Source organism: Antennarius striatus, chromosome 21 (assembly GCF_040054535.1).
Source record: "Antennarius striatus isolate MH-2024 chromosome 21, ASM4005453v1, whole genome shotgun sequence".
Taxonomy (NCBI): Eukaryota; Metazoa; Chordata; class Actinopteri; order Lophiiformes; family Antennariidae; genus Antennarius; species Antennarius striatus.
Window position 1 is genome coordinate 11,047,340 of NC_090796.1, and position 21,606 is coordinate 11,068,945.

The following is a 21,606-nucleotide window of genomic DNA, read 5'->3' on the forward strand; positions in this document are numbered from 1 at the left end:
ATTCTGACAACATTGGTGGTTTCATGTCATCAAAGGTAAGTTCTTGTTGTTATACGACACCTAAATAACACACTTTCCATCTCGTTACCTAAAAAAATTTTGATCCAGATTTCTAATTTCAGTTTACAGCTCAGAGAAAAAAAACACTGTACAGTATACTGTACGTACCGTCATTTACTTTACCTTGAAGCCCACCCGGAAGTAACATCGTTAACGCTTTTATTTTACAAAGTGAAACCGGAAGCAGCTTGATTTCCAGTGTGAATTTTTACGGTGGTACCTGACAGCTGGCTCAGTGGACCCCGACTAAGCCGAACTGTGTAAGTAAACCCACAATCCGCCGCTTTTACAGCCCGTGTACCGCCACACTGCCGGACTGTGATACACAGAGACATATATCCTCCCATACAAGAGGAATTCATTAGTAGAGAAGTGTCGAACAGACAGCTAATGGAGATGGGAGAGGAAATCAGTCGATGTTTTTAGGCCTGTTACAACAGTTTGATTTCTAAATTGAGGAATCGCGCAATTCTGACTGTTAAATTAATGTATTGACCACACTAAATGTAACTTTCTATACATATATGACTGCAGGAATTCATAATATCCAAATGGAGGCTAAAGTTATTAGTAGTCGTGTTACTACAGTGTAATTACATGTAAAAGGGATCGATAATTTGGAGGAAAGTGTAGCGTTGTGGGTTTTCCTGTGCTTGTCTCCTGTACACCTAACACCACGACATCGCTGAAATGCTGTCTTTATTGTGTGGTTGTGGTCTTCAGGAGTGGGTTCAAGCATAAAAACACCCTCATTGTCCTCATATCCCTAAAGACATGCTTGAGACTGAGAGAGTTTGTAATAGGTTGACCACTAGGTTCTAATATTGTCCACAGTAGTACTCTAAATATGATATTACATTGGACTTTATTCATATTTTGATGGATCCAACAAATAAAGTTACTTACATTTTCAGATTAGCAATTCAACAAAATTCACAACTTGTTTGTTTTTGTTTTGTTTTTAAACTTCACAGCCTATTCACAGCCTACTACATTATTGCTTAAATAAATTAATGGTCAATAAATCAATAACAAAAAGAAGTGCAACCTTATTGTTGTTCATTTAGTTTGTCTATGTACAGTATTGTGTCTCTCAGAGTATGATTTTCTGTTATGTCATATCTATCACTTTGGAAGTAACTCATTCATATAATATAGTAATATGTACATAGCATAGTTTAAATAATTCAGTAAATAAATTAGTTTTCATGAAATGGCTTATTTGTTGGTACATTTTTAAATTATGTGATTCAATGGTAGAAAAAAAGGATTTATAATACAAATGTCTTCACATCTAAACTACATTTTATTGTAGTTTTTGTTTGGGTTTTTTAAACAGTGGGACTGCTGACAAAGTTAAAAATACAGGCCTGACCTACATTTTGGTGGTAAATTCCAAATATAAACATTGTATATATACAGTAAAATATAAGTAAAAGTAACATATACTGTATACTGTGTATATAAATGTCTGTAAGCTTGTTCATACTCATTCCAAGTCGGCACAATACAAGAAGCTATTTTTACAAACAAGATCCATGTTTTCATTTTACCTGCTTCCCTCCTGTACTTCTCGCCTGAATTTTCCAGTTTTCCTCCTATTTAGAATTGTTTCATTATATGTGTCATTCACTCCCCTTTCCTCCATTCACGGAAATGCATCTAAGCCCTCCTAAAGAATTCAATGTTTAAATGTAATGAAGAATATTGTCATTAAGAATATGATCAAATGATTACACACACACACATGCACGCACGCGCGCGCACACACACACACACACACACACACACACACACACACACACACACACACACACACACACACACACACACAGAGAGAGAGAGAGACCTACTTTGCATGGAATCAATGTATGGAGCTCCAAAGAGTGTGTATGAGTGTATAGGTCAGTATAAATTTGTAGAGGGAAGCAAGCTCATTATGAGGAAGCAAAACACATTTGAATTACATTTGTCCAAACCTCCGTGTGAGATTGACATGAGCTGTGCCGTCCTGCATTTAAAGGTGTGTTTGCATGTTTTATTTGCTCAAGCACTGATTCAGAAAAGTTTCCTTCCATCTGTGTTTCTGATGGGCTGCTTGCAAATCAGGTTGTCAAAAGAATGTTGCCAGTCAAATTGTTGAATCTGGTATGTTCATACTAACGAAACTTGGACTCTGAGAACAAACTGTCCAACTATAGGTGGTTTAAATGAAAACTGAATCAAGATTTTGTGTTGTGGTGTAGAAGTGCTGCGCCACCGTCGACGCACAGCAAGGCGGTTCAGGGTTTGCATGTTCTCCCCGTGTCTGCGTGGCTTCTCTCCGGGTTCTACGGCTTCCTCCCTCCTCCAAAAACATGTGCTTCAGATTAATTGGCCCGTCCCAAATTGACCGTAGGTATGAGTTTGTGTGTGTGCATGTTTGTCCGTCTATGTGTGGCTCCGCGGTGCACTGGTATCGCGCCTGGAGTGTCCCCTGCCTCACGCCCCTCATCTGTTGGGACAGGTGGCAGCTCCCCATGACCCACGGCATCAGATGAAACGGGTTAGGAAGATGAATGAATAAATGACTAATTTTCTTTCCCCAATTTTTTTTTTCAGATGAACATTTTAATATACTTTTTATCTATCATTTGACAAATCTGAGATCAAGCAGCTGCTGTTTCCTTCTTTCTAACTGACCAAGCACTTCTTCAACTTTCATGTCTATGCTTCACATCTTTCAGCTGCATAACTGGTTGTACAGTGGATCTGTCCAGTTGCAGCTATAGGCATTTTCGTTTGTGCTTATTAATAGCACCTCTTGGATATTGAAACTTATAGAGTAACTAATGCAACAATATGCAACTCTGAATGAGATTTTCTCATAATGGCAGGATTTGTAATGTTGTTGTGTAACACTTTCAATTCAGAGTGATAAAATGTACAGTTAGAATTATAATAACCTTTTAAGTCTGTTGATCAGAGGCACAGATAAAACAAAAAATGCATGTTTCAGTGTGTGTGGATATGAATGAATGGAATGCATTCATCTTCAAGTACTGTATGCAGTTTCTTTTCAGCGGTCTTATTGTCATCAGCCACTGTTTTGTTTGACTCATAGTACTGGCGGGTTCACATTCATACCATGAGGGTATATGCATTGCTAGTATATGCATGGAGAATTAACAGATGAGGAGAGCTGAGTACTCTTTAAGATTTGTCTGTATTAGTGCAGAAACACAGCAATACAAATTGGTACAGACAACAAAATAGCCTTATTAGATTGCACAAATCCTAACTAGCATAATCACCTGAGATCAAATATGTAGAGTCATTTCCAATGAACCAACTGACAATACAAGCTTGACATGTTTGGAGTCAAGACTAGAACAGGTCTTAAATCTTTGCTGTTCCCACATAATGAAAAACCATAGTGCATGGAATCCCTTACATTAATTGTGTGTTGGATTGTGTCATCACAGGTTGACATAACTAACTTGTCTGGATATCTGGATATGTGTCGACTTCAGATTTACTTGTGCTTTGTATATCAAATTGTATGAGGACACGTGTTGTTCTGTTATGCCAACTCGACTTTTCAGGTACTATTAAGGTCAATGCAAAAGCAGTACCATTTTAGATTTGAACAAATAGTCCCTTAGGGCATAGTTTCGTAATGAGACTTCACCCTCCTTTCTGGATCCCACTTGGACTAGATGGACACATATGAGAGAATGCTATTCGTTAACTACAATTCAACATTCAGTATTGTGCCCCTAAAGCTCATCACCAAACCTGCTAATTTGGTGCGCTATCTCCTGTGACTGGATCTTGAATTTTCTGATGGGCAGACCCCAGGAATACAGGCGCGCAATAACATCATTCCGAACATCAGCAATACTAAGTAGCTGATTGTGGATTATAGGAAGAATCAAGGAGAAGAGAACGCCTGCCCCTCCTTCAATGTGAGTAAATGGGAAAGTTAGCAGCTTCAGATTCCTCAGGATTCTCATTAGTGAGGACCTGGCTTGGACTCATTAAACAGACTCATTGCAAAGATAGCCAGACATTGGCCTTTTGTCCTCTGGACCATGGATGCCAGACATTGTAGGAAGACGGCCATTGGAATCACTGAAGACCAACATCCTGTTCTGCCTGTTGTCCTCTGGTCTTCAGGACCGCCAATGCTGCTAAACTGCACATCAGTAATTTATCTTACATTGCATGAGGGAGCCTGTGACATCCGAACCTGATTGTCTGTGACTGCTGATTGATTGATTGATTGATTGACTGATTGATTGGTTTTCAATATGTGGTACTAAAGATATTTTGATTGGTTTCAAAAACTTGTCTGATAGCTAGAAGAACTAACAGACACACTAAAAGTTAGACATTGTTATTCTGTCAGGGTGAGAATATAAATCACACCACTAGAATAAAAAAAGGATCTTAAACAGGCCTTGTCTTTTTGGTGTCACTTACAAATCTAGCAGTTTCCTTTAGTTCTCTTAAAGCTGCATGTTTCGACTGAGAGGGAACTGCAGCTTCTGGAAGGCAGGAATCTTAAGTGTTACTTCCTTGTGTTGTTTAAACCTGTCAGACATATTATGACAGAGAATTCTTAGTGAGACTAAGAATTAAATATGAAGTGAAGAATTTTTTTCTTGTTTTGTCCCATTGCCTGCAGCGTTCCTGTGATGCCCCTGGGCGGGCTGAGCTGGTTGGCGTCGTGATGCCTTACGTGGACCGCCAGAATCGCATCTGCGGTTTCCTGGACATTGAGGAGAATGAGAGCAGTGGAAGGTTCCTGCGCAGATACTTCATTCTGGACACTCAGCAGGGCAACCTGCTGTGGTACATGGACAACCCACAGGTGTGTGTGTGTGTGTTTGTGTGTGTGTGTGTGTGTGTGTGTGTGTGTGTGTGTGTGTGTGTGTGTGTGTGTGTGTGTGTGTGTGTGTGTGTGTGTGTGTGTGTGTGTAGATAGTAGATGCACTTGTGTCACATATTTTGGTGTCTCAGACATCTGTATAAATTCTTGTTTGATGAGTCAATAATGAAAACATCCTAATCATCTGAGCGTACTATTCTGCCGACTAACACCTTGTGTGTCTGTTTATTTTCAAATAGTGTTAAAGTGTTTAATGATATGGTACGTTTTACTGAATGTTTGTGCTAATACTATATTTATATTATAAGCTAAATAAAAACATATTTCAATAGAATGATACAAGCTACATCATAATAAAAAAAACATACGGTGACAATGCACATATCATATCATAGTGAGAGAATACAAAGAATGACAATACAAAGAATGACAAAGAAAATTGGGAGACTCAATAGATGTTGCATATGCAAATGTCTCAACTGTTTGAAACCACTGAACCCCAAAAGCCCAACTAACTCAACTCAACTACAGTACTGTATTTCAATCAACTTCCTTCCCATTCTTTCTCAGCACACATTGTGGTACAAGGCCCAGTTTTGACACATTTGTTTTGATTTTACCCCCATTTTGTTATTGTGCTTTCAAAGTTAGACTAATGTGAAGCTATATTTTTAAGTTTAAATTATATCTTTTTTTGCATACCATCAGTTACAATAAAAAGTTATTTACTTTTCTTACGGCAGCTATTATCAGGAGTAGATCTTAGTTCAGTCTGAAGAACAACATGCAGGTACTGATACTTACTTCTTAAAAGTAGTCCACCATGAGGGTTTACCTTTCTTTTTTTTAAATTGAAGTAGGTATTTGAAAAGTTGATAATTCCAGCAACATTAAATATCTCTCTCTTTCAACTGATGTTTGGTCGCTTTTTACAAGGCTCATTTATTTCCCAAAACACTTTGACACAATTTTTTCGTAGATGCTACACGCTCAAGAAAAAAGGTGTGTTTGTTGGGGACTATTTTCAGTGGTGGATTAATCCACATTTAATATTCTAGTCAGTGTCTGGAACAGATGGATTGTGTGATAGAGATTAACAAATGTGTATTGTGGCTTATTAATGTAAAAAAAAAAAACACTTAATATCTTCATCCCTGTATTCTACATTTGCTAATTTACCCTTCAAAGTAAAAAAAATAAAAAAAGTTATAAAAAAACACAGTTATATTCAGGATATTTTACCAGAGGAAGGTGGGGTTTTCACAATATGTCCTATAATAGCCCTAACAAAGGTAGGAAAGCTTTAAATAATTTAGACCCAAAAAAAACTACTGAGGAAGTTGTGGTTTGAGTTTGTCAGATAGAACATATTGTAAAGTCATTTAAAGTAAAGAGCTTTTGACTTGTGAGTGTCTGCTGTGCGCGTATCGACAAACTTTGTGTTTCTTTTTTCAGAATCTGCCTAAGGGGGCAGAGAATGTGGGTTTTCTCAATCTCACCTACATCTCCAAGGTGAGTCTTCTGCATCTAAAATACGCCCACACACATTTTCACTTTATCAAACACTATGTATGTATTAGTATGTGATCAAATACTTGGACATGTTAGCATGCTAAAGTGCAAAAATAATACTGCGAGAATGGCAAATTTGCACATGTTTAGCAATAGCATGTTGGCATTTAAATTGTGGGCACTCAAGCTGTAAATAATGTAGTTTGATTGGTTGCCACATTGAATTGATTTAATCATAGAGTTTTGGTTTTAGATGTTTTTTTGCAGAAAGTGCATTAAACCTGATAATAATCAGTTATAGATTATGTCATTGTGTTACTTATTAGTGTAATTATGGTGAAGATAAATGCTCCTCTTCTTCTCATTCAGGTCAGTGATGCCACCAAACTGAGACCAAAGGCAGAGTTCTGCTTTGGTAAGTTTTCTTTTCTTTTCTTTTTTTCTCTGTCCCTCTATTTTTTCATTTCCATTTTTGCTGTCTTCATATCTCTTTCCTCAATGTTTAACGTGCGGAAGTTGTTCAGTTCACTAGGTCTTGAGTTGGTTCAAGGCTCCTGTGGACCAAAAACATTTGGAGTGTGAGGTGGCAGTTCGAGGTGCCAGTTCACCTCCAGAGCACTTCCAAGGTGCCCTTGAGCAAGGCACCACCCCCTTCAAGCTGCTCATTTGGGGACGCACCACAAAGGAGCTGCCCGCCACTCTACCTCCCCCTGCATGCCTACAGTCCCTCTCGTGTGTGCTTGTGTTTTATTCTTCTTCTACACTAAAGCAGACATGTGCTTGTCTGCTTTGGCTACTTTCCTTGCTTCCAGTAAAAGTCGTTGTTAAGGCTATAATACACATATTATATTTGATACAATAGTGAACTTCCAGTGTTGTTGCAACAGTTTGTCCCTTTCCTGTTGTAAAATGACAATGCCCCCATGCACAAAGCAAGGTACATACATGGTTTTTCCACTGAGGTGTGAAAGAGTTTGACCGGTTTGTACAGAGCCCTATGAACAGTGACTGAGAGCCAAACCTGACAGCCTAGCGCTAGCATTGGACTTTACTGATGCTGCCATGCAAATTCCTTCGCCCAGGCTTCCACAGCTAGTGGAAAACCTGAAACATTGGAGGCTGTTATAGCAGCAGATTAATTTCTAACAGCATAATGTTGGCTACAGTTTTCTTCCCATTCTTCCTTTATTCTCCGTCACTTCTTCCAAATCAATCACCTCTCTTCCCTCTCCCTCCTTGTTTCCCTCTGTACCTCTTTCTTTCCTTTTCCCCTTCCTGGAGCTTTTTTCCCCTTTCTGCCGTCCTCTTTTCCTCTTGTGTTAGGTTTATTTCCTCTCCTTTGTCCCTTGTGGCATGTTGTTGTTTGTCTGGTGGCCGACAGTAGCTTTTTGTCACTCAATAGGAGGAAACTGTACAATATCCCTGACCTGACCTGTGTGTGTTTACATGCAGATGGGATATTAAAATGCACACATGCACTCACATCCTCTACCTCTGAGAAACTACAAACATGCTGTTAATTTTAGGTCAGAATTTGCATGAAGCTCAGAATAGTTTTCTTCTACTACATCAACACGTTTCTTTTCTCTGCCTGTAGTTATAAATGCAGGAATGAGGAAGTTCTATCTGCAAGCCAACGACCAGCAGGATTTGGTGGAATGGATCAGTGTTCTCAACAACGCCACCAAGATTACTGTGAGCCTCTCTCTCTCTCTCTCTCTCTCTCTCTCTCTCTCTCTCTCTCTCTCTCTCTCTCTCACACACACACACACACACACACACACACACACACACACACACTGATGATCAATAGGTGACCCTGTTTCTGGTGATTTTGTTGGCTTCTCTGTTTTCTGCCTCAGGCTGCAGTAGATGGAAAATTACCCATCAGACCAGGGATATAAAGTTCAGTTCAGGCTTAGCAGAGTGTGAATGAACAGGGAACAGAAAGCCATGCTTTTATAGCAGTGGTCTACAGTCTGTGGAAGAGTAACAGGATAGTTTTGACCTTGAAGATTTAAAGGATTTCTTTAACTGATAACTTTAGTGTCACGTTTGTCATTCATGCATTCTCACAAAGATACTCTGACTAAAAAACGTGCAGAACAGTTGATCCCTGTTGTTTTTAACAAATTATACTTCAAGCAGAGGCAAATAGTATATTCATGGAGGACTATTTTTCCACACAGGATTAGTCCACATTTGGTGCTCTATTTTTAGCAGTGGGTATGTGTGTGTGTGCGTGTGGGTGGGGGGGGTTACATATGTGAAACTGAGTCAAAATAAACCACGGTGTGTGCTCCGTGTAATGAAGGAATAAGCGACCCAGTGCATAAGTGCAGTAGTGAAATCTAATTTGTATCATTGCGGAAAGAAACTAACAATGAATCGGTTTTGTGTTGAAGTATTTTGTGCAACCAAAGTGTCTGAAAATTAAGAAAAATGCGACACCAAAAGTATACTCACTCAGGAAAAGAAAAATAGGATTTCAGATCCCTGCTGTGATAACAAAACTGAGTGTCAACCATGTGATTGACAGATAAGAGCATTAACCTCTTCTCGGCTTTTTAGGTACCAAAGTCAGCTGAGGGTCACACCACCCATGCAGAGACGCCTCAGGAAACACTTGGAGCCATGAAACAAGTCTCCTACAAGACTGAGATCATAGGAGGAGTCCCGATCATCACTGCTACACAGGTAACACACTCGATCAGGAGTCTTTTAGAAGCAGCTGCTCTGCAGGTCCAGTCTTGACATTGATGGTATGAAGCCACAAATACGTGACCTAGCTTGTGTCAACACAGACCAGTGATGGCTGGTCTCACTTTTATAGCTCCAAGTCTGAAAGTAACAACCAAACCGTCCTGCTGTTGGTAGCTGGGTATCTATAAGAACATAGAAAGTCTCTGGAGTTTTTAAGATTATACAGAAGAAGAAGTATACTTTATTGATCCCCGGAAGGGGAAATTACAAAGTCACTCGGTTAGTTGACAAGTATATAGGGCCCCTGAACACAGCACACAAGGGGTACTGTAAGCATGCAGGTAGTACAATCACATCAAACTACACACATCAGGGAGGCAGATTGACGGGCAGCGGCTTCGGAACTCGCCCCAATTTGAGCAGCTTGTAGGGGGGATGGCGCCTTGCTCGAGGGCGCCCAGGGAGTGGCTGGGAGGTGAGCTGACACCTGCCAGTGTCAGCTCACACTCCTGGTGACATCATGGCGGGAGCGGGACCCGATCCGCCGATGGCTGGGGCGAACCGTCTACGAGGCATCTTCTCAACCACTGAGCCACTGCCGCCCCCAGAATGTAGTTAAATTATGCTGTTACTGTTTGTAGGTTTTGGGGTGTCCAATCACAAATGTATATGAAGCTGCTGCATATGAAGGTTTACGTGTCTCCAATAGGATTTGTGTCACTTGTATGAATCTTTGTCAGTGTCAGTATTTTCTTAAGACGACAAAAGTGAATACGTAAAATGTATGGATCTGAAGTTCTATTTAACTGCTGCTCCCTTCTTTGCTTGAGACTAGCAGTTCGAGGCAATATGTTGTTACTTTTATTACATATTCCAATCTTTACATGCCCATACTAGCATAACTTTGAGGTATTGATGAATAATAATGTTTGGAATATCAAAGGCAATGCCTGTAGCAATAACAGACAATTTGATCCCTATGTCAAATGAAGTTGTGAAAAAAAGTGTGTTGAGCACACAAATTATTAACTTGGAGGATGTTTTCATTGCAATTTATAAATTTCAGTGGTAAATTGATATATTTTGCAACAATATACATGTTTCAGGAGCAAGGGGAGGGTCAGAATGGGGCAGACCGTGTAGGTTTGAAGCGTGCTCAGTGTCAACTGCCCTACTACCTGTCCAGAGGAACCCAGGACCAGGCAATCAGCAAGGCTGGATACTGTGTGAAACAAGGAGCTGTGGTGAGAAAACACACACACATATACACACAGCGTACCCTCAGATGAGACTTGTTACCATTAATTAAGAACATATTTTTCACAGCATTTTTAACAGTGTCCATGAACTTCCTAACCTATTTTTGATCCAACACTTCAAATCCATTCATCACATTAAGCCTTGTTCTGGTATTTTTTAAACCCATTTTGGTTTACATTGTTTGCACATATGACTATTACAATTTCTGGAAATATGGTCAAGTTGTGCTGCAACATGGGCTGCAATGCAAATCGTCAGGGCAACGTCAGTCTAGTAAGTCCACTGTGACTGCATGTTTCTGCTACTGACACACTGAGATTGTTTGATTGTGTGACAAACTTACAGAAGGATCCCTTCAAAAATACCCCTTTGTGTTACAGTAAAAAAATGTGTGTTTAATGGAGAAACAGCCACTATCTAGGCTTCATAGACAGACAGTGTACCGTAATTACAAGTCTGTGTACGGTGTGTTCAAACTCCACAGAATTAGGATTAGTTGGGTTCAACAGACATTGATCATCTAAGGCATATTACTGGGTTTTCTTGCAATGTAATCTATTATTTTTATTAAAAGCCTATCTCAAGTTACAAGGGTAATGTTTCTTTTGTCCAGCCCTGACAAACACAAAGGTATTCACTGGCATCCTTTTTAATTCACCTCAGTGAACAGCTGATCTGTTTTTGCCAGTCTCAACATATCTGAACGCCCACAAGTAGGCTAAGCTGGCACAAAATGACAATAGCAATGCTCCTCCTCCTCAGATGAAGAATTGGAAGAGGAGGTACTTCACGCTGGATGACAATTCTGTAAGCTACTACAAAACTGAGCTGGTGAGAAAATACATTACATATATGTTACTTAAAAAGTCTTAGTACAGCTGAGAGTTGTACATGTTCTGATTCACTGAATGTTGCATCACATAACACCTTTGAATCCTGGCTGAATCACACACACACACACACAAACACACACACACACACACACACACACACACACACACACACACACACACACACACACACACACACACACACACACACACACACACACACACAGAGTTTCCTTCAATCCAACACACTAGTGGAACATTTACAGAGTAAGCTTCAGAATATCTAAGGGCGTATGTGTTTTTGTGTATGTGTGTGTGTGTGTGTGTGTGCGTGCATGTGTGTGTGTGTGCTACAAGCCTTGTTTTGCCCTCAGTTAGTTGTGCCTCCACACGCAGCGGTATGTGTCCTAAATACCTCCACATATGAGCCACATGTGGACAGATTAGACAGTCTTAAAACCACTTGCTGTTTGGAACACAAAAGGACACACCCAGGGTGTATGTGTCTGTTTTTATATATGATGACTATGTGTTCATACTTATTTTTTCTGCATTTAGAAACATTTTGCAGTGTAACCAGGACTGGGCTATTACGTGAAAATTTGACATATAAAACCCCCTTTAAGACCAAAACCAGTGGCAATGCATGTTTTAGATGATGTGGTATTGTTTCCTGGATTCTGCCTTACAGGAGAGGGAAGCACTGAAAGTCATCCCATTAAAAGAGATTCACAAAGTTCAAGAGTGCAAACAGAGGTCAGTCAGTTTTCTGTTTGAGTATGTGCTTCTCTTCCAAGCGTTTGGCCATGACGCTGAAAACGGCTTTTGTTTCTGTTTCCACAGTGAGCTGATGATGAGGGACAACCTGTTTGAAATGGTCACTAGCTCCAGAACCTTCTATGTACAGGTAACACACACAAAAGGACAAAGTTGGTTCAAATAGTCTGGACAAAGAAATTACTTTGTCCATTTGTAATTTGTGTTGTATTTTACAATTACTTTTGTCTTTGCCACTTTCAAACGTGTTTTTTCATGTAATTTCAATCTTCCATTGTAAGATATAATAATAAAACTTTATGCACTTTCAAAGGCATTCTTTAAAGACTTAAAGAAGTAATATATTTTTAAAAAACTATACATAAGGAAATTGTCTTTCTCTGCTTTTCTTTCTGTGTGTGTGTGTGTGTGTGTGTGTGTGTGTGCTTGCGTGCGTGCGTGTGCATGTGCGTATGCGTGTGTGTGTGTGTCAGACTGACAGTCCAGAGGATATGCACAGCTGGATTAAGGCCATATCTGGGGCAATTGTGGCTCAACGTGGACCCGGACGCTCAGCTAATACTGTAGGTGTTCCGTCAGATTCATCTTGAACCAAAGATGTTGTAATAAACATAACAATGTAGGGGGAGGGTATCCAATGGGGTTCACCGTATCCCTCCATCCTCTTGTGCACACTTTTGAATGGGTTATGTCTATATACACCAGAGGTGATTTCTGTTAACACCTCCATGTTAAATACCAAAGGCTGCAGCATTGCATCCACCGCAAAAAGCAAGGAAGAAGAGTTTGACCTGTCTTGGTGTAGGACACAAACGGGGAATATGGACAAAGGTGTGATGTCCATCTGGTCAAGAGACTGCAAATCAATTTCTATACAATTTCAGTGTTATTTTCGTTATGGTTATGATCTACCTGCAGCAACATTTTTCAATGCTCTTTATTTTTACATTACAGGCAGTCATCATTAAATCTGCTATGTTTTGGTATGAACCTAAATACAAGATATTTATTGATCTTGAAACCAGTACAGAGACATGCACATTTTCCTACTTATGATATGACTGTTTATAACAACATGTTTAACTAATGTTAAATGAGACGACTTCTGAACAATACTGGCAAATACAGAGATAAAGTTTAATAAGAAAACGTTTTGACATTATGGTGTATAACTGAGGAAATCTCTCCTCTGTCTCATTAGTAAAGCCACTTCATTCTTGTTTTTGGTCCCAGTAGTCAACATCCAGATGGATCTCCGCGTTGTTCATGTAGAATGAGGTGAAGCAGCTCCTCTCTGTGGCAGAAAGAGTTACTGAAGCAGACAAACCATTTTAAAATAGAGAATTCTGTCTAGGTTGTATTCATTTATTGTAAGAATAACAATCTTTGGGTTAATTATTACTCAGCTTCATGATGATAATAATGAAGATGATGATGATGATCATGATGATGCTGATGCTGATGATGACAGTTGTATTCGGGAAAGACTGTTACCATGTCCACTGTTTCTCTCTCTCTCTCTCTCTCTCTCTCTCTCTCTCTCTCTCTCTCTCTCTCTCTGTCTCTCTCTCTCACACACACACACACCTACACACACACACCTACACACACACACAGATACACATATGTTTCTTCCTATCTTTCTCTGTTGCGCTCTTTTAGCCTTTTCCTTCCTTTGGAAGAGTTTCCAACAAAAACCACACAATTTTCTGTCAGAGGGATAAAAAGTTCAAATATAAATTAGAATCAAATGTTATTACATTCGCCAGTCCATCCGCTTTAAAGATATCTAAATTAATTAATCTAAATTAAATTAATTTCAATTTACGGTTGGGTCTTGTCAATAAATTCTTTTTCCTTGTTGTCCTTCAACAACATAGCAGAATTTTAATGAGGTTAAAAGTTACTTTTTGTGAGTGGATTCAGTATATTTTAAGATACCACCTAATGGATCAAGATATAGGTATATTTTCTGCCTTTTCCAGAGACATATATACAAATAATATCTCCAGAACAAAAGTTACTACATAAGTGGGCTTGTTAACTGGTAAATTTGATTGCTATGACTGTTCAGAGCAGCAAAGCCTCTGTGGTGAGATGTGTGGCATTTCTTTGGAGCTCTTCACACTGCTGTAACTATGATATGCTGTAAACTGTTGTTTTCAGATCCGTCAGGCCAGAAGGCTGTCCAGCCCTTGTATACAGAGGTATACACCCTTCTGCAGTGGTGAATGCAGCACGTATGTGACCCCATGCCATTTCCCCACATGCCCCATTCACCTCAGCTGCCAGCCTCCCCTTACCAAGCATTTACCCTGAACACTGCAGGAGCTCTGTAGTCTGAGACGCTGCTGTGGAAAGCAGTGCAGTAATAAAATCAAAGCTGGATAGGTACTAACTGCAATTCATTGACTAGTGACCTGAGAGCATGTATTACAACCTGGCTTGTAGAAAGATGTTCTTGTTCATCACTGATGACCATCTCATGCAGCTGCAGCATCCTCATCCTCCAGCATAACTCGTCCAAACCAGATATCATCCTCGTTTTCATCTCATTGATGTAGAATATGATTCATCTATGAATCCCATCTATGTATGTTGTTGTGACACGGGGGCCGCAAATTAGAAGCGACTCAACCATCCACATATCATTCATATCGAGTTGCTCTTTTCCTTTTAAACTTTCAGAACATGATCAATCATCTCTTTCCTTGACGCAGCTGCATTCTTCATGTTGTGTGTTATTATTCACCTCTTAATAATTTTTACAGCCTTCCTGACTCCCAGCTGGATTTCGCAAAACCAAATTCATTATCAGCTTTTTTCTTTTTTTCCCTGCTAACCCTTTGTTGTCTTTCTGTCTTTCTTTTGTGTGTGTGTGTGTGTGTGTGTGTGTGTGTGTGTGTGTGTGTGTGTGTGTGTGTGTGCACGTGTATGTCTGCTTTTCAGAGAGTGAGGTGTGACAGTGACGTACTAACCTTCCCCAAATGAGCCCTGCTACCTACTTCCTGCCCCTCCTGCTGCTCATCGTCCAATCACCAAGCCCCACTGCCTCTCTGCTTCCTTAGCAACTACTGATCGATCCTGCCTTTCTCCTTGGCAACTGCAGCATCACTTGTTTGTATGTGTTGCTTGTAGCTGCATGAACCTTTCTGTTACAGTTACAATTTGCTCCATTGCTCCTCTGATGGATATTTTAAACAAACAACCATTATTTACAGCAAAACTCCATATCATATAACAACAAAAAGTAAAAGACTTTGTGACAAACTAGTCTTTTGGTATAGGGTAAAATGACAGTGCTTGGACAGGGCAGTAAGGAAAACCGCATGCACCACAGAATCTATGAGTGATATACAACTGTCAATCACTGACTGAGCATGAGATAGTGCTGTTATAAATGGCAACTTTTCATCGAGGTATGGGCCAACTTACCATGAGGGTGTTATTCAATTTGTGGTTAACCACCGTTGCAATGCAATTTCTCTTTATAGTATAGGTCTCTGGTTCACTCAGAAAAGGTCAAAGGTGCTGGTGCCTTTCTAGTTACAGCAGTAACAGTAGTAGTAGTAGTAATCATAATAGTAATAATAGCTTTATAAAGTGTCTTAAAAGTATTAAATCATTTGAAGAATCCCCTTTTATTGTGGGTGCTGGGTGAATTATGGATGTATTTCCAGTAACTCACAGCTGAAAAACTGCTTTTAAAATCTCCTGCTACAATAGCACCTGTGTTTAGGACCAACAAGAACCAGGATGCTCTTTTACGCTGGCAGTACTCAACACATAATCACAAGAAAATAATTTCTCATGTTATTAATAGAGAACACTTTCTTGCAGTTAAGTTCTTCTGACATTTATTATGTTCTTCTGTCATGTTGTTCACATGACTCTTAATTTCCCTGCAGTAATTGTTAAACATTCTTAACCAATAAGTCCTGATATCCACGTTTTTTAATTACAAAATGTATTTGATTTATCCAAAACATATGTTTGTAATATCTAGTTGTCATCTGTGTTAAAAGAAAAGACTATATATTCTTGTGTATGCATATGTATTTTTTATATATATGCTATCAATATGTTCTTAATTCAAAGTAGAAAAAATTATAGCAAATTATTTTGCATTTGTATGTAGGTGATAATATTAGTCCCTGAAGTACAACTTGACATTAAAGTTTTGGAGAATGACAAATTAAGGGTATAACTCATGTAAAATGTAGGGAGTTTTGCATCACATGACACTGTATCATGTTTCTATGCTGTTTAATTAAACCTTGGCAAGAAATGAATTTATTATCGAAATACAGTCATGTTAATCATTTAAATAACGTGTTATTTACACGGACCAAAAGTTAGAGATTCCTTACACAAATGTTGACAGTGAAAGTCCATATTAGATGTTTTTGTGTAAAGAAAAAGAACAGCCTTTCTCACTTTATTTCCTCCTCTTTTCACACTTCACTTTTTTACTCATCCACCATGTGTCCATTGAGTCACCCCCGTTCTCTGCGCAATCATTTATCCATCCATCATCCACAAACATCTTTGTCTTATGCCTCTCACTATCTCTTCACCTTATTTCTCTTTCTCTAGGAGCGGTGTGACAACCCCCCTCTCTCCACAACATCCTCCTCCAACGTTCTCTACCCCTGTGATGAGGAACTACAGAACCCACAATCCTCCTCCAACACCACCTCAGCGGGCTCTCAGCCTCACACTGGACACCCACCAGCAGGAGAACTTCCTGAGCCTCCTCCCGTGGAGGTTAAGTGGCGTCCAGTCTGTGATGATGCCCCTCCCATCAACACGCTCCCGCCTTTCACTCCAGGAGACAGTGCAGACTTCCAAGTAACGGAGGTGAATGAGTCACCGTGGAAACGACACAGCAAAGGTGGAGAGGAGCTCAGCAGTCACATCACTGAGAATTCTGACTTGCAGGTAACCCTGATTTGATGCTGACAAATGTGATGACGACTGACAATCTCTACAGGACACACACATGCAAACACACTTCCGCACAAGTCCATGTACTTACAATGCTTAGAAATCTACCTGGGTTGGTCTTTCTGTAAAACTTCCTGGGACCATTTATTATATGTATGTGTGAACATGTGGAATAGGAACTTATTCCTCTGCTGTGTTTTCCTGGGTATTATTTTCAGCTTATTACAGCTGGCAAAGAATAAGTGGTGTCATGCATTTAGAAATGCATTAAGATGGTTTGACCATTTTTTAGCAGCGCAATAATTATGAACCCTGATTAGTGCACAAAGATGAACGGGTTTAGATGATTCATGTAATAAACTGACAAACTTAATTTGAACTTGTGGTTTTTATATTGCAGCTCAGATGTTAATGGAAATAGTCAGTTATCTGGCTCTACTGACTGATTTAGCTTTTTTGAGGGCAGTCCCACTTACCATTACTTTTTAATCCTACATTTCCAAAGCAGTTGTACTGTTGCCTGTTTCCGATCTCTGATTTAAGAGGTCATCTATTCATATTTGTTTTAGTACTCTAGATTTACAAATTCCAGATTCACTGAGGTTGCAGTCAAATTGTTTTCTTGTCACTGACCAGTGATATCACTGCTGTTCTTGGATAAAGACCTTGAAGCTCTAAAATGTTAAAATAATCTTGCTCAATCCATCTTGCTAATGCTGAAAATGATTCATATGCTAATAAGGTGTGGCATTTCCAAACCTATGGTGTTGGTCTTGAATCATTTATAACGGCTATAAATCACTTATCACGATAGTTTATATTCAATGTAATCAAGACAATCACTTATGAAGGTGAAGTAAATCTGTGCAGAGCTTTTGTGTTGAGCTCTTGTGTACTTTGACATGCCTTAGAGAGCTGTGGAGTTCTAAAATTGAAAAATCATTAACTTTCTTGCACTGTCCAATTTTATACAACCAAGCTTGGATGGAGTTAGAGTGGATGATACAGCTGTTGGTTAAGTTATTGTGTAGACTGTTCTAGTTAGCATGCTAACTAGAAGGTAGCAGCACGAGAAAACAGGCTATTGGACTAATTTGGCTTCTTAGTTCTGCACGCTACCAGCCAGCATGACAACTAGTTCCATATTTACATCACCAAACTTTCTCGCTGCATACATTTTGCAAGGACATGCACATAGTTTTAAAAAAGAAAAATGAAACAACATCATTATACCTCCTTCATGTATGGAATTTCTTTTTATAATTTACTGCCCAGATGCTTTTAATATTACAGTATGCAGGATTTACAAGTGAAAACTGAGTGTCTACGAGATGTTTCTGAATCAACATGATGAATTGAAACTCCAAAACGTGACAACAGATGAGCTTTACCAAAGCGGTGACATGGGATGCATGATTTTTTTTTTTTGAATGGTGTTTTGTACTCACTGTCCAATCCATCATAGAATTTGAGCTAATCCCTCACAAGTACACAACTACTTAAAGTAGGATTGATAAATAAAATGCACTGCTGTAACTAGGTCTTTCAGAAATGATCTTGATTATGCTCACCAGCTAAACCCCCTATAGTGGACCTTTTTTGTGACTGTTTTAAAGTTTTAATGTACTGATGTGGAGGGGCATGAAATTAAACTTATATTCTCCAGTTTTTGATCTGTACATTTTCCCCATTAAACAGCCACTTACCTGATTTGTTCTGTTTGCTCCTATGGTGCGAGCACTCTTTACACTCCCTACTGGAGACCGGTTATGGGTGTTCTTTGCTCTTTTGTTGTTTGTGTGTATGTTTTGTTTTTGTCTTTTTTTACATTTTTTTTCTTGTCTTTTTTTTTTTTTGCTTTGGTCTTGTTTTGTTTTTGTTTTTTTTTATTCCCAGTGATGAGATGCTTCTGAGGGGGAAAAAATAATCTAGACAAATGTTGTTTACTGACTTTTATAAACACGTGTGCATGTTTGCATGCACACATCCCCACCTGCCATTGTTGTTCCTTGTTAAACTAAGCTGGGTTAAGTGCCTGCCTTGTTCTCTCTAAAAAGTGAATGAAAATGACAAGCTGTTTCGACCCTTTCTAGTGTGTACTTGAATCTAAGCCCATGTGCTGTCTTTATTAAAAAAATGTCCAATATATTTTATAACTGGATTCAGGAGTCTTCTTTGATGGCATGTGGACCGAAGAAGAATTCTGTTGGCAAACAGAATCTACACAAATGTTTCCTGTTGTTTCACATTGACGATTCATGGAGGGGAAGAAAATGAATGTAGTTGCTGTAAATTCTTGAATTCCAAAACATATACAGCACTATAATGCTTCGTATATACATATATACATCTGCAAACTTCTCAGCAGGGAACAAACGCACAATCTATTTATGTGCATGCGGAAGTTCTCAAACATTGAGACCGCCAACCATTCAGGTCAGGTTGAAAGTTAGCACCACCAGAGTAGACTATAGGCTACCTGTAAGAAAACTCTCACAACCTGCCTGTTATTTCATATCTTTTTTGAATTATTGAAGGGGTTGTTCCTCTGTAGGAGCCAAATGATGAATTTTATCTGTGCATTTTGGACTAAATTCTGTTTTTGTGTTTTAAAAAAATCTTTTTTTTAATTTGTTTGTGTCTGAAAGAAAAATACAGATACAGATAAAAATGCATAAATATTCAAATATTTATGCATTTTTTTCACTGGACAAAATCTGATTGTAATCCAACCAAACTAAACTATACTTCTCAGATGACACATGTGGGACAGAACATGAAACGAAATAAATAATTTTTGACTTTTGTTTTAATTATTACAGTAATATAGTCTGGATGACTAGACTATACTATAGTCTGAATGCAGATGATAAATTAGTTAACATCTTTAGACATCAACAGTTAACATCACCATAGCAGGTAGAATATAAAACCGTTTACTTTTTTTTTTATATTAAAACATTTATAAAACGTTGAGTAGGTGTACTGTACTGTATACCAAAATATTTTTGACGCTGCACGTCTGAACTTGTCCACTAGATGTCACCAAATATTATAAATCTTGATCTCAGTTTGGATGAATGAATGCAGGAGGCCTCTATTGTTCATGCTGTTCCCCGCTGACTGGGGGTTCATCAAATTAACTGTTCTGTCGTGGTTTTTATGATGATGATGATCCCTGGATGAAGGCTGCAAAATATGTAAAAACTGAACAGTCAAAATGCATTTATTTTCTATCAAATCCAGCATTTCTTAAGCTCTCTATTGCACATCTTGTGCCAATGGACATTTTCTTTAGAATTTTCTAAATTGATCTACATTAGATTTAAAGACAGTTTTCTATGCTTGCGTCTTTATTCACTCGAGCTTGACTGGCTATGTGTTCCTCGGTGAAACAATGAACCACAGTACATAAAATCATTGGTTAATTGTTTTCTGGCATGTTGAATGTTTGGCCATGTCCCAGTCAGCAATCTCAAAGCTTTTCCTGTCAAACACAACACACAAAATGAAGACCTGCCAGCTCTTCATTCCTTTTCTGAAAAATAAATGAACTGTGACCTGAAAGAAATGAAAGATTGTGTTGTCATATGGAATCACAGTCAACCTCTGTTACATTAATATTCCAAATAAATGTAGCAGTAAACCATAGCTCATTTAACAAATCTTACCAAGCATTACATGGCAACTTGTAAAGATCCATTAATGTGATTACTGTAGTATTTATTAACAGCTGTATTTTTACTGCTATGACTATGAAGTCAAAATACCTAGTATGTTATTTTCGACAGGGTCATCAGTTTGAACAAGTTAAAAATATTAACCTTACCCTTTAACCACACACCTTTAAAGGTTATTGTCTAATCAAGGATACATACAGTATGTCTCTGTGTTGACCAAAACAGGAGAACACATGCTGCAAAAGCACTCATCCCGAGTTATTAATGTAAAGGTGCCAAAACTGAACAGAGACCAGCAACATTAATCTAGTTTTTCAATGTGGGTGGGTTTTGTTGAAGCCAGGCTGTGTAAACACTGTCTTTACTTCATTATGTAACATGTTCTTCTTCAGCCAGTCCAGTTTGCTCAGTTAACGTGTTCACAAAATGTTTCCAAATCCGGTTCATTTTGCCCCCATAAATGACCCTCGGTTATTTATTCCTGAGACTAACCAGCCAAACTACATGTTCATGACGTCTCATCCAGATGTTTCCAGCAGTTTGTGCTGAATTTGTACAGAATATTGTGGTCAACAGGTGTTTTGAATCAGTTGCTCAGAAAAAGCCTTGTTTTAAATCTGATATAAACCCTACTGAAGTGAAATCTTACATCAATGAATTTTTTAGATGTAAAGTAATACTTCCACCCAAACATTCACTGTTAATTACATTTTCAGGGTGATTATACAATGTTTGTGCTCCCGAAGGAAATCATATGTCAGGAAAACAGTTACATGTGTGAATTTGTGTGGCTCGCAGACACAATGATGCTTGAATGCACAGGTTTTTAAAACCTACTCCTCTGCCTTTATTTCACTTATGAAATTCAGAATATTTGCTCATCTGTTGCTCATCTGATGTGCCTGTTTACCAGCTAAGGATCCCATATGAGTCACCAGACAAACTGTACGTCTCTACATATTCT

At 38.8% G+C, this 21,606-nt stretch overlaps 1 protein-coding gene across 4 annotated transcripts; it reads left to right on the top strand.

Annotated features, from left to right (window-relative positions):
• The first annotated feature begins 264 nt into the window (after positions 1–264).
• On the top strand, positions 265–19,373 carry plekha1b (pleckstrin homology domain containing, family A (phosphoinositide binding specific) member 1b). Of its 4 annotated transcripts, none has more exons than XM_068305852.1 (13): positions 2,024–2,083; positions 4,730–4,915; positions 6,389–6,445; positions 6,815–6,860; positions 8,043–8,140; positions 9,017–9,142; positions 10,255–10,392; positions 11,171–11,239; positions 11,930–11,994; positions 12,082–12,145; positions 12,489–12,578; positions 14,182–14,222; positions 16,612–19,373. In XM_068305852.1, exons 1-13 carry the CDS (start codon positions 2,057–2,059, stop codon positions 16,868–16,870), a joined length of 1,266 nt encoding a protein of 421 aa, XP_068161953.1. In that variant the 5' UTR covers positions 2,024–2,056; the 3' UTR covers positions 16,871–19,373. The 4 variants fall into 4 exon arrangements, with proteins under 4 accessions (XP_068161955.1, XP_068161953.1, XP_068161952.1 ...); XM_068305851.1 differs by having other exon boundaries at positions 2,026–2,083; positions 14,182–14,255; XM_068305854.1 differs by lacking the exons at positions 2,024–2,083; positions 14,182–14,222 and adding an exon at positions 265–320 and having other exon boundaries at positions 16,612–19,369.
• The last annotated feature ends 2,233 nt before the right edge of the window (positions 19,374–21,606 follow it).